This window comes from Stegostoma tigrinum, chromosome 1, assembly GCF_030684315.1.
Source record: "Stegostoma tigrinum isolate sSteTig4 chromosome 1, sSteTig4.hap1, whole genome shotgun sequence".
Taxonomy (NCBI): Eukaryota; Metazoa; Chordata; class Chondrichthyes; order Orectolobiformes; family Stegostomatidae; genus Stegostoma; species Stegostoma tigrinum.
Genome location: NC_081354.1, coordinates 138,800,352 through 138,813,186, shown reverse-complemented (window position 1 = coordinate 138,813,186; position 12,835 = coordinate 138,800,352). Strand labels below are relative to the sequence as shown.

Sequence of the window (12,835 nt, the reverse complement as noted above, 5' to 3'; positions counted from 1 at the left end):
GAGGTTCTCAAAACCATCAGCAGGCTGGACAGAGCACAAAGGGTGAAGCTGTTTATACTTGTAAAAGAAACAAGAATGAGAGGGCACAAATTTAAAGTGATGTGCAAATGAACCAAGATTGATATGACAATTTTTTTAAATAGTGAACTATTGGAGTTTAGAATGCATTGCCTGGAAATATGGTGGAGGCAGCTTCAAATGTGACAGTCAAGTGGGCTTTTTTTTTGGAAAGCAATGGCATGCAGGGATGTGGGGAAAAGGCTGGAGATTAGCACTGGTTAGTAGAGCCAGACTGGGTAATAGAGCTGATGCAGCAAGGATGAGCTGATTGGCCTCCTCTTGCACCATAATAATTCCATGATTCTGTATTTTGATGGCATTTCCTTCCATAAATCCTCCCTCTGTGGCTCGCTGTGTATCTTACCTGGTTATCTTGATTAGAAGAAACGGAGCGAATATTTTTCAGTAAATTTTCGTGTTTTATACCTTTTTGTCAGAAATATCTTTCTTTTGGGTGGGAGCAATCCTTCTAAAGTGTGCTGCTAGTATGACTATATAACTGTGTCGGTGAGGTGAGTAATCTTGCATCACAATCTTTCTTTCTTGATAGCCTTTGCCTACTATCTATTCAAGGCCCTCATTACCATTTGATCCCATTACTTGGCAATCCACCTGCCTGTTCCAATGTTAACTGTTACATTTTAAACTTGATGAATGTCTTCTCGAATAATTTTGTTCTCCAATCTCATCTCTCCAGCTGTGGAAAGGAGATGATGGGATGCAAAACTAAGATAGACAAACCGAGTGAAGAAGGCACTGGAGAAGTATGCTTTTGGGGAAGACATGTCTTCATGGGATACTTGAATATGCCCGAACAGACGAATGAAGCTCTAGATGAAATGGGCTGGTTGCACTCAGGAGACGTGGGAAGATTTGATGAAGATGGATTTCTTTACATCACAGGCAGAATAAAAGGTAACTTGGCTTATACTTTAAATGGCAATTTTAATCCTCCCCCATCCTATTCTGAAATCATTAACTTTTTGTGGAGTCATGGTTCTGGAATATTTCCTCAAAGTGCTCATTTACCACTTCTGAGTGTATGTATTTCCAGGTCATCTGATAATTGGGGGCTGGCCAATTTACCTTTATTCTGTCCTGGCTCAAATGGTTCCCTTAGGCACTTTGCAGATGTGGTTGGTCTTAAATAGATGGAGTTAAGGATCTTGACTGTTCTTCCGTAACCACACTGGACGAAATCAGATAGCCTAATTCATTCCTGGAATTGAATTAAAAGCTTTCCTAGTCTGTGTAATGAACTACTGTTTGAATAAACGTCTCAGCTGGCTGAGATGAGGAAATGCTTACTTCACTCAAAGGATAGTGAACCTGAGAAATTCTCTACTGCAGAATGCTAGGGAGACTATGACACTGAACATATTCAAGAAAAAGTGACATACATTTTTAGATTTTAAAAGAATCAAGACATACGGGTAGAAAGCAGGAATATGTCATTGAGGTAGAGGATCTGCCATGATGATATTGAATGGCAGAGAAGGCTCAAAGGGTTGAATAGCCTACTCGTCTCCTGTTTTGGATGTCTTAGGATGATTGTGAAGAGAGTTGATGGCCGAAAGGTCAGAAAGAACCTGATGGTGTGAGTATGTATGTTTGATAGGCTCAAGAAGACCAATTAAAGTTCCTGAGTTACCTGCATGGGACGTGCTTCTTTAACACTAGGTTTAAGAAAGTGAAAGTGGTAGACAAAAACTTTTAAGTACCCATTAAGTGACTCTTTAAGGGCCTTAACAAGTTCAAGGGTAGAACTGTTGAACAACTGCAATTTGCTTGTTAATTTACATTTAACTTCTCTTGATTCTGTGTTTTCAAAGTTAGGAGTTTACCTGTCATGGTATTTAGTGTTTGATTTGTTTTACTCTTTTTGTATGGTGGAAGTTTTCTATTTTAAGCTGTAGAATTGTGTGTCTTCATTCTTTCAGTAGATGCCTAGATTTTAGATTATGTTTTCAAAGTTGCTAGTCTGCATCAAGATCATAACAATATCTAATTTAGCATGGTTGTGCCACATAGCCCAATGGAGTGTGAAAATAGAATTTGCTCTCCAGGAGAACATGTGCGGGAGTAGCTACTGCCTAAACTGTTGTGAACGAACGTATTGGTGACAGTCAGGCTGGTGATGACAAAGCCAAGTAGGTTTGATCTTGTTTTGATTCCCTTAGTGCCTGCTGCAGGCCCAGCCTAACGGTTATTTGAAGACTTGAACAATGCAGTCTCGAGCGCAACAGAGCCATTTTTGATGATTGGCATATAAATCTCCCAGCAAGAGTACATTCTGTCTCTTCGCTTATTCTTGTTGTATTTTACATGGAGGAGTATTGGCTCATAAACTGAGGGAGACTTGATTTGATGCAATAAGAATTCATGGGATAAGGTCTCTACATTTAACTGATAGGTTCACTCCCCACTTGCACTGCCATTTCTAAGTTCTATGAGTATGGATTGTATAGCCTGTTGCTTAACTCAGCCATGAAATATATCTCCAATTTTGATCCCAGAGGTTGGTCAAGAAGAAAGTGCAGGGCTAACTTAGACTGTGTGTCTCTGAATCTAATATATAAACCAGTGCCAGTAGTTTTAATATATTAATTGCTGAGTTTAAATTCCCCATCTCCCACTATAATATTGAAATAAAGTGGTCGGTAGCTTTGAGAGGAACTTAAGTGTTGCCTTTGCTATTCTAAATGGTAGAGGTCTCAGGTTTGGATGCTGCTGTGAAGGAGCCCTGGAGAGTTTCTTTAAAGTGCATCTATTAAATGGTGCACACTGCTGTTGCTGTGTGCTGGTGGTGGGGTGTGTGAATGTTTAAGGTGGTGGATAGGTTTGATATCAAGCGGGCTGCTTTGTCCTGGATGGTGTCAAGCTTCTTGAGTGTTGTTGGAGCTGCACTCATCCAGGCAAGTAGAGAATATTCCATCACACCCCCAATGTGTGCCTTGTAGGTGGTAAACAGGTTTCGAGAAATCAATAAGTGTGATTGCTGTAGAGTTCCCAGTTGCTGACTTACAGTTATAGCCACAGTATTTTTATGTCTATTCGGTTTCTGGTCTCTGTTAACACCCAGGAAGTTGGCAGTTGTGGATTGAGTGACAAAAGTGCTGCTGTATATCAAGGGAGATAGTTAATTTTGCAGGGTTGGAGACTGTCATTGACTGGTACTTACATGGCATGAATGTTGCAATTTTTCACCTCATGCTCGAATGTCGTCCTGGTCTTACTGTTGTGATGTACGTTGTATGATTTATCTATGTGTACAAGTAACTTTCAATTGAGAGTCTGTATTGACATAGTGGCATGTTGGTTTTGGCCTGTGTGTGTGAGAGGGCTTAATGGTTAGCTTGCCAATATTTCTGGAGGCAAAGGTTATTTTAAAAAAATATCTGATGGGGACTCGCTGGGCTAATGATAGGTATTTGCAGTTTTGGGAGTGTTTTATCAGCATATGCAGTAAGCAGTGAAGAGCACTAACTTGCTTTCAGTTTAGAATAATCAGAATGCCTTTCTTTGGGGTTAAAACCCAAAAATTTCCAAGTTCTGGGTTTAAGTTTGCAGAAGTATAGGTTGAAGTTCGCTGTTTGAGACAGTTTCTCTTGTGGAAAGGAGATTAGATTACATAACCTACACTGTGGAAACAGGCCCTTTTGCCCAACAAGTCCACACCGCCCCTTGAAGCATCCAACCCAGACCCATCCCCCTATAACCCACACATCCCTGAACACTATGGGTAATTTAGCATGGCCGATCCACCTAGCCTGCACATCTTTGGACTGTGGGAGGAAACCGGAGCACCTGGAGGAAACCCACGCAGACACAGGGAGAATGTGCAAACTCCACAAAGACAGTCACCCGAGGCTGGAATTGAACCCGGGCCCCTGGCGCTGTGAGGCTGCAGTGCTAACCACTGAGCCTCTGTGCTGCCCTTAATGGGTTAGATGGATGGATCAGACCAATTCAAAAATAGTTTACTGCAGTGTAATGTTTAGAAATATTTGGTTAGAACCACGAAAGGGCTACTCACAGCAGAGAAAATCTAAGCTCACTGGTACAGATAATCAAGGAAATGCCTTCCAAACTCTCAACACTGGGAATTAAAAGAAACCTATTAAACCTATGGATGTGATGGAAAGTAAACTGTTTGGTGTTTGAGTACTGTAAAGCGATAATGTTGGGATAGGTAGGATTGTATTTTTACTGTGTTTTAAAATCTTTCAAGCTGATATCTTGATTTATTGTATTCTAAGTTTTCTTTTATGTATAAAGATCTCTTTTATTGTAAGTGTTAAATCTACAGCATTGCACACTCGTGTTGCAGTGAAAGACTACCTTGCTAAATTTAAAAATGCAAAATATGGCCAATCAAGCCAGATTTCAGTTATGGGATTGGAAATGTCCAGTAATAACATCGGCTGGGATCATAACATTACATTTGGACTTGAACTACTTTAGTTCTACCACTGGCCCAAAGCTGACACCTGTATCAGACTTTATGCTAACATCAAAGATCTCTTAAAAGTGGCTTGCTCATCTCCTCTGAAGAAATCTGCAGGCTTGTTTTTTTTATCAAAGATCTTAAAATATTGCTCATTGAGTTCTGACATCATTTCGGGCAAGAGCATATTGTTAGTAAAAGCAATTTTTGAACCAAATTTCAGCATTGTACTGACTTGTTGAGCTTTGAAATTGTTGATGAAATTAGCCCTCATTTCCTTGTCTCTTGGTGCATGCTGTTCCCACATACACCCCCTATCAGTCTCACTGCCCCGAGGCTGCTGGTTGATTGCTCAACCTGGGCCTTTGCATTGCTACTATTAGCTTGTATGGAGGACCAAAAGAAAATTGAACAACATTTTCTGACTGCCATTTAACAGTATAGATAGTATACAATGATTGGGAGGCCACTGGTAAAAAGAACTGAACCTGCGTTCCCTCGAATGATTGTCTGTGCAATGGTACTCCAGGGTCAAACTCATGCTCATTTCTAAAGTTGTTGTACTATTTAAGTAAAAATTGAAATACATAAAATAAGTGAAATGTAAGTGCAAATCATAGGAAACAAAAAGTGAAAAATTACATCTTCATTGTAGGGCATGCATCTTTTGGAAGAAACAAATTTTTATGTTATGCCCTCCCTATCCTAATTACAATCTAGCCCTGTAATGCTCCTGAATGAATTCTATATTGAAATTGTATATAATGAGATTTTACATTTAATAAATTGGGGTGGCCAACTATCTGACACAATATTTAGTAGCTTATTATTACCAGCTATTTAGTATCTGTTGCTGATCAGAGATAATGGGAACTGCAGATGCTGGAGAATCTGAGATAACATAGTGTGGAGCTGGATGAACACAGCAGGCCCAGCAGCATCTCAGGAGCACAAAAACTAAGTGCTCCTAAGATGCTGCTTGGCCTGCTGTGTTCATCCAGCTCCACACTTTGTTATCTAGTATCTATTGCTGCTTAGTTGTGATTAATGGATGTGAATATCTATGATTTTGTATTCTATTATTTACAAGAAAAGGCAAAAAATGGGCCTGGCTTGCCATTTAGGAATCATATAATGCTGTGCCATTGATTTGGTACATCTTCTTAACTATTAATCTGGCATAAAAACAAGTAATTAATATAGTGAATTCACACAACTTACTTCAATATTTTAATTCCAGAGTTGTTAATCACAGCTGGTGGAGAGAACATAGCTCCAGTCCCCATCGAGGATGCTGTTAAGGCAAAACTTCCTATCATTAGCAATGCCATGCTAATTGGTGATAAAAGGAAATTCCTCTCCATGCTTCTCACTTTGAAGGTAAGTGTCATTGTGCAGACACTAACATGGTCTTTATTTGTTAGTGACGGGTGTTCTGATGCTTCTTTGCTGGTGACACCAGATCATGAGTTTTTTCACTGTTATTACACGATGGATATTAAAGTAGAAAATTGCGCAGGATAAGGTCAAAGAACATCACTTTCTTTGTAACAAAAACAGAAATTGCTGGAAAGGCTCAGCAGGCCTGGCAGCATCTGCAGAGAGAAATCAGAGTTAACATTTTGGGTTGAATGATCCTTCCTCTGAACACTTTTTCCGTTCTATCTACAAAATTTGACAAATGTCTGATGCAGGTGGGTAGGGTGTCAGAGGAGGGAAAAGTGAATTAAATTATTCCCACTGTTCTCCTCTTCTGTTTGTAACAATAGTTTTTAAATTTATTTTCTCATTTTTATTTCCCTTTTTGAAAATAGGCTGTGGTATATTTCCCCAAACACCACTAGTGAAGTGCACTTAAAAATGACTCTCAACAAATTCCTTAGAGTTAAAGCCAGGTAGGGTTTATTTCTGCATTCAAAACCCAGGGAAATAGTTTGTGATGGACATTGGATGCACAAGCTTCCTAAAACGAAAGAAAACAGAAAGAAGTGACAGATGAAAAAATGCATCAAATCAAAGGTATCAAATTTAGTTCACATGAGTTAGAAAGTCCAGTAAGTCAATATCCTGTGGAGCTTTCCTTTTGTTGGCTGTGGACAAAGGTCATTCTTTTGCAGGAGCTGGTGAAGCTGCAGTAGGTACAAGCTGGACATTGGTTCACTCTGCAGGTGAAACACAGACTTCTGTCCCGGAATCAGACTCCTGTGACATTCTGAGATCAGAGACAGTAGTTTACATAAGCCTGGAGCTTAAATCAGTCTGGTGAAATGTTCACACACGTGCAATTAATTAACCTTTCTCAGACAGCTCTCCGTGTGTGGTCTCAGTAAAGTCTTATATAATTATGAACACACAATATAGGAATTTATAAACAACCACAGACTATTGAGGGCTGTGAGTCTGTTCTACAATGCATTGTGACCTTAACAAGGTGTTGCACAGGAGGCTGCTAAATAAGATGAGAGCCCAGGTGTTAGGGGCAAAATATTGTCATGGAAAGAGGATTGGCTGACTGGCAGAAAGCAGAGAGTGGGGATAAAGGAATCTTTTTCAGGATGGTAGCTGGTAATTAGTGGAGTTCCACAGGGGTCTGTGTTGGGAGTATTCACAACTCTTCATGTTATACATTAACAATTTGGATGGAGGAGCTGAGGGCATTATTGCTAAATTTGCAGATATCACAGAAGTGGAGGGGCAGGTAGTGTTGAGGAAGTAGGGAGGGTGGGCAAAGAAGTGGCAGATGGAAAACTATGGGAAAGTGTGAGGTTACACACTTTGGTAGGAAGAATAAAGGCATAGACTATTCATTAAGTGGGAAAAGGCATTGGAAATCTGAAGCACAAAGGGAGTTAGCAACACCAGTTCAGGATTCTCTTAAGGTTAAATTGCAGGTTCACTTGGCAGTTAGGAAGGCAAATGCGATGTTAGTATTCTTTTCAAGAGGGCTAGAATATAAGAGCGGACACATACTGCCAAGGCTGTATAAAGCTCTGGTCAGACCACATTTGGAATATTGTGATATTGTTGTGAGCAGTTTTGAGCCCCGTGTCGAAGGAATGATGCGTGGACCTTGGAGGGGGTCCACAGAATGATCTTAGGGATGAAGGGCTTGTCATATGAGAAGCGGTTGAGGACTTTGGATCGGTACCTGTTTAGAAGATGAGGGGGGGGAACTGATTGAAATTTACAGAATACCAAGAGGCCTGAACAGAGTAGATGTGGAGATGTTTTCACTTGTAGGAGAGATTAGCACTTTATAAAAAGACATCTATGTTAAAGCAGGAAGATTATGTTGAATTGATATAAGACATCAGTTTGGCCTCAGCTGGAGTCTTGCTATCCAGTTCTGGGTGCTTTCTTTTAGGAAGGGTTTGAGGGCATTGGACAGAGCGCAGACAAGGCTTATGAGAATAGTTCCAAGGTTGAGAAATAAGTAATACGAGTCCAATTAACTATAATACTTTGATCTGTTCTTCACTGACCCTTGCAACAAGCCCTGTCCCTAATGTTTAGTAGAACTGAATGTAGCCACAAGCAATGGAACTAAATGTAGCTTGCATTTTTGTTCCCTAAATATTACAATATTCACAGATTGCTAGCTTAACACATTATGTATAATTGCAATCAAAGAAAGGATTTCATCACAGAATATGTAAGATTTGAAACAAGTCCTAAAACTCATTTTCATTTGTTTGAAATGTATCTTTATTTTTAAATTGATTTTCTGTGTAGACTGGGAATTGAATTAGGACTTTTTGATCTATCTGGCTAAGATATTCACTATGTAAATAGAAACAGTTGGGATGATTGAATAACCATAATGTAAATGGAAAGTGCATGAACTGCTTTTAAGGAATGATAGTTAATATAGTGTTTCTCACGATTTTTATGATGATAAGTAATTTTCATAGCTGACATTATTTTTGTCTGTCTTTCTCTTCCTGTTCTCCACAGACTTACATGGATGATGAAACAGGAGCCCCACTAGATCAGCTGGCTCCGGCAGCAGTTGCATTTTGCCGTAGGTTTGGATGCCCAGCTAATACCGTGTCAGAGGTTTTAAGGATGCGTGATCCTTCAGTTTACAAAGCCATTCAGAATGGAATTGATGCTGTCAATAAAGATGCCATATCTAAGGCTCAGCAAATTCAAAAGTGGATCATTTTGAAAAAAGACTTCTCGATTGTTGGAGGAGAGCTAGGTAAGAGCTTTTACTAATTTTCATTGAAAACTTGGGTTGGAAACAACTGTGCTTTACAACTGCAAAGTTGCCCTCCTCCCATTAAACCATAGGCTGCTGTCTCTTTAAATATGGACAACTGCATGTTTTAACTTGAGGGCCACCATTTTTCAGGTGAGGGGAGAGATTCAGAAGGAAGGCCCTTCACATTAACTTTGGCACTTATGAGGAGGTATGGTCACTACACTATTAATCCAGAGACCCCAGTAATGTCCTGTGGATTCGAGCCTGAATCTGTGCCATGGCAGATGGGAGAATTTGAATTCAATGAAAAATTTGGAATTAAGAGTCTAATGTTGACCAAGAAACTGCTGCCATTTGTTGGGGGAGGAAAACAAAAGGAATTTGGTTCTTTAATGCCCCTGAGGGAAGGAAATTGCCATCCTTACCTGGTCTGGTCTACATGTGGCTCTAGACCCACAGCAATGTGGGGGATTCTTTACTGCCCACTGGGCAATAAGTCCTGTGGACACATCCACATCCTGTGAATGAATTTTCAAAAAAAATTGTGGAACTTGAACCCAAACTGTTGGTGTCACTCTGCATTACAAACCAGTCAACTGAGCTTACTGACTCCAGTGAACTGGGAAAGGAATTTAGCAGAAAAGACAGATGAAGAACAAAGGAAGATGTTTCAGACTCAGAAGAAATGTAATTGGAGTCATGAAGGATTCTGGGAAGGGGATAAGCCAATCATGGCAAATCAGAGAAATTGAGTGTCATATTGAAAGCCACCAACATACAACATATAAAAAAAAATGGATTGTTAAAGTTTTAGCACTGCAGCCTCACAGTGCCAGGGACCCGGTTCAATTCCAGCCTCGGGCAACTGTCTGTGTGGAGTTTGCACATTCTCCCTGTGTCTGCGTGGGTTTCCTCCAGGTGCTCCGGTTTCCTCGCACAGCCCAAAGATGGATAGGTGGATTGGCCATTCTAAATTGCCCGTCATGTTCAGGGGTGTGTGGGTTATTGGGGGATGGGTCTAGATGGGATGCTTCAAGGGGCGGTGTGGACTTGTTGGACCGAAGGGCCTGTTTCCCCCTGTAGGTAATCTAATCTAAAAATAAGAATGATTTAAAATGGAGAAAGTAAAGTTTGATGGTAATTGTCAAGTGATGTAAAAATGGATAGCAATGGACTCTTAATAATTATTTTCAATATCTATAAATGACTTAGATGAGGAAAGTAAATGGCAAGCATGACCCAGAGTCTTTAGAAGGATATAGGCAGGTCAGGTAAGTTGACAATAACTTGGAAGATGGAATATCGTGAGGGAAAATGGAAGAGTATGCAGTCTGGCAGGAAGAAGAGCTGAGCTGAATGCCATTTAATTGGAGAAAGACTGCAGAAAGCTGCAGCATGAAGTAATATGGGAGCCCTCAGGTGTAAATCACGAAAACCAGAGAACAATACAACACAGGAAGAGGGCCTTCAGCCCTCCAGTCCTGCACTGACACACTTTACCCTGCCACATTAAAATTGCCTTTACTGTTAGGATTGAATACCTCTGTTCCCTTCCTATTCATGTATTTATCCAGATAATTCTTGAATGTTGCTACTGTGTCTGCTTCCACCACCTCCTCTGGCAACTCTCAACACCCTTTGTGTGAAAAGCTTGCCTCGCAGATCTCTTTTAAACTTTTCCCCCTCACAACTTGAACCTGAGTCCCCTAGTAATTGTCGCCTCCACCTAGGGAAAAAGCCTCATCCTTTCCACTCTATCCATGCCATTCGCAATCTTACAAATTTCCAGCAGGTCACTCCTCAACCTCCTGCGTTCCAGTGAAAACAAACCCAGTCTATGCAACCAATCTTTATAGCTAAAATTCCTCATACCAGGCAAAATTCTGGCAAACCTTTTCTATACCCCCTCCAAAGCACCCACATCCTTTTGGTAGTGTGGTGACCAGAACTGTATGAAATATTCCAAGTGTGACCTAACTGAAGTTCTACAAAGCTGCAGCATAACTTTCCTATCCTTATACTCAAAGCCCCTTCCAATGAAGGCAGGCATGCCATAGGCCTTTTTTTACTACCCTATCTACCTGCACTGCCACCTTCAGTGATCTCTGGACCTGAACATCCAGATCCCTCTGCGTATCAATACCTGTAAGATTTCTGCCATTCACTGGTGAGGCAATAGCTTAGTGGTATTGTTGCTGGACTGTTAATCCAGAGACCCAGATAATGTTCTGAAGACCCAAGTTTGAATCCCGCCATTGCAGATGGTGAAATTTGAATTCATTAAAAATATCTGGAATTAAGAATCTAATGATGACCATGAAACCATTGTTGATTGTCAAAAAAACCCATCTGGTTCACTGATGCTCTTGAGGGAAGGAAACTGCCATCCTTACCTGGTCTGGCCTACATGTGACCCCATACCCACATCAACATGGTTGACCCTAAACTGCCTTCTGGGCAATTAGGAATGGGCAATAAATGCTGCCTGGTCAGCGATGTTCTGATCCTGTGAATGAATAAAGGGGATTGTATAATTTCCACCTGTTCTTGACCTTCCAAATTGCATCACCTCACATTTGTCCAGATTAAACTCCATCTGCCAGTTTTCTGCCCATGCCTCCAACTTATCTATATCCTGCTGTATCCTCTTGACAATCTTCCTCACTGTCTGCAACTCCACCAATCTTTGTATCGTTCGCAAACTTACCAATTAGATCAAATCATTTATATAGATCATGAACAGCAGAATCCCAGCACTGATCCCTGTGGAACGCCACTAGTCACATCCTGGAAAGCTGGCATCCAAGTTCAGCAGAATGTAGCGAAGGCAAATAGAACGCTAGCCTTTATTTCAATGAGAATGGAGCATAGTGGTAGAGAAGTCTCGTTAATATGATACAAGACACTAGTTAGACTGCACCAAGAATACAGGGGGCTGTGCTATAACGCAGTAGTTGCATTCCAGCACAACATCATGTTCTAGAAAATTGCTCTAAAGAAATAACAGGGCCTATAGGAAAAGGAGGGTTAGGGAGGGTCACCAAAAGAAACACTCAAAATTCTTCCTCACCACTCTCCTATAAGTTTTGACACAATGCCTGTCACTTGTGTGAACCTTGACACTTATAATCGAATAAAATCTATTCACCTGCAACATAGTCTGCATCACAGCCTAGCTCAGTGCTGATCTGACCTAACATTCCATCAGCATTGACTTCAGCACATCAGCACAGATTTTCAGATAAGTGAAGCAGAGGACTCTGACCTTTCTTTCCAATGTAGCCCATTGACTTTGAAGTTAATTGTAGGATTAAAATGCATTGCAAACCCGAGTAACATTGTATTCAAAACAGTGCTGGAAAAGAGCAGGTTGTCATACAGACAACTTTAGGTATGGATGATTTACATGAGCAAGTTCAAAAATTCGTGCATATTGTATATATAAAACAAAATCTAGACAAAATACTACACAAAAAAAGTGCATGCTTCAACAACACTCATATTATTTTAAACTGTACTTCATTTTTTGTATCCAGTGTGTTCAGCATTAGGTTTTCAAACTAAGACTTCACATATTTTCCTAATAAGGCAGTTGTTCTTTGTGTGATACTATATTTGAGGTCTATGACATACAATCCAATTACCTCTTTCAAATGAGCTCATTATGACTTATTCTGAACATTTATACCATTGGCAAGGATCAGGAAAAAGAATTCCTTTGACAAACAGTTCGATGGTGACATGTACTTGATGGAATCATGTCATAGACAACACAAGTTCGCACTTTAGAAATAGTGTTCCCCTATTCATCGATCACGTCACAGCCAATTCACATTGCTGGAACATGTGTTATAGCAGAACTGTCAGTAGTATTAAAACTTTATTTCCTCATACTTATTACTCGGTTGATCCTGTGTGTGGAAGGATTTTCTCCTGAGGAAAGAGAATAAATAGGTGGGCCTGTACTCATTGGAATTTAGAAGAATGAAAGATGACCTTATTGAAATATATAAGATTCTTTGGTGACTTTACAGGGTTGATGCAGGCAGGCTGTTTCTCCCTGATGTGGAGACTAATAACCTCAGTAAGATGTTAGCATTTGAGAGAGAGATGAGGAGGAACTT

At 40.3% G+C, this 12,835-nt stretch overlaps 1 protein-coding gene across 9 annotated transcripts in view; it reads left to right on the top strand.

Annotated features, from left to right (window-relative positions):
• Positions 1-12,835, top strand: part of LOC125459679 (long-chain-fatty-acid--CoA ligase ACSBG2-like) — a 118,538-nt gene that overhangs the window by 50,691 nt on the left and 55,012 nt on the right. For all 9 annotated transcript variants that reach the window (XR_009446213.1, XM_059648909.1, XM_059648950.1 and 6 more), the window contains 3 exons: positions 758-975; positions 5,748-5,887; positions 8,462-8,708. Coding sequence is in view for 8 of the 9 variants with exons in the window: in XM_059648909.1 (XP_059504892.1) it covers positions 758-975; positions 5,748-5,887; positions 8,462-8,708 (605 nt within the window). In the remaining variant the exon portion in view is untranslated. The remainder of the gene's footprint in view (positions 1-757; positions 976-5,747; positions 5,888-8,461; positions 8,709-12,835) is intronic.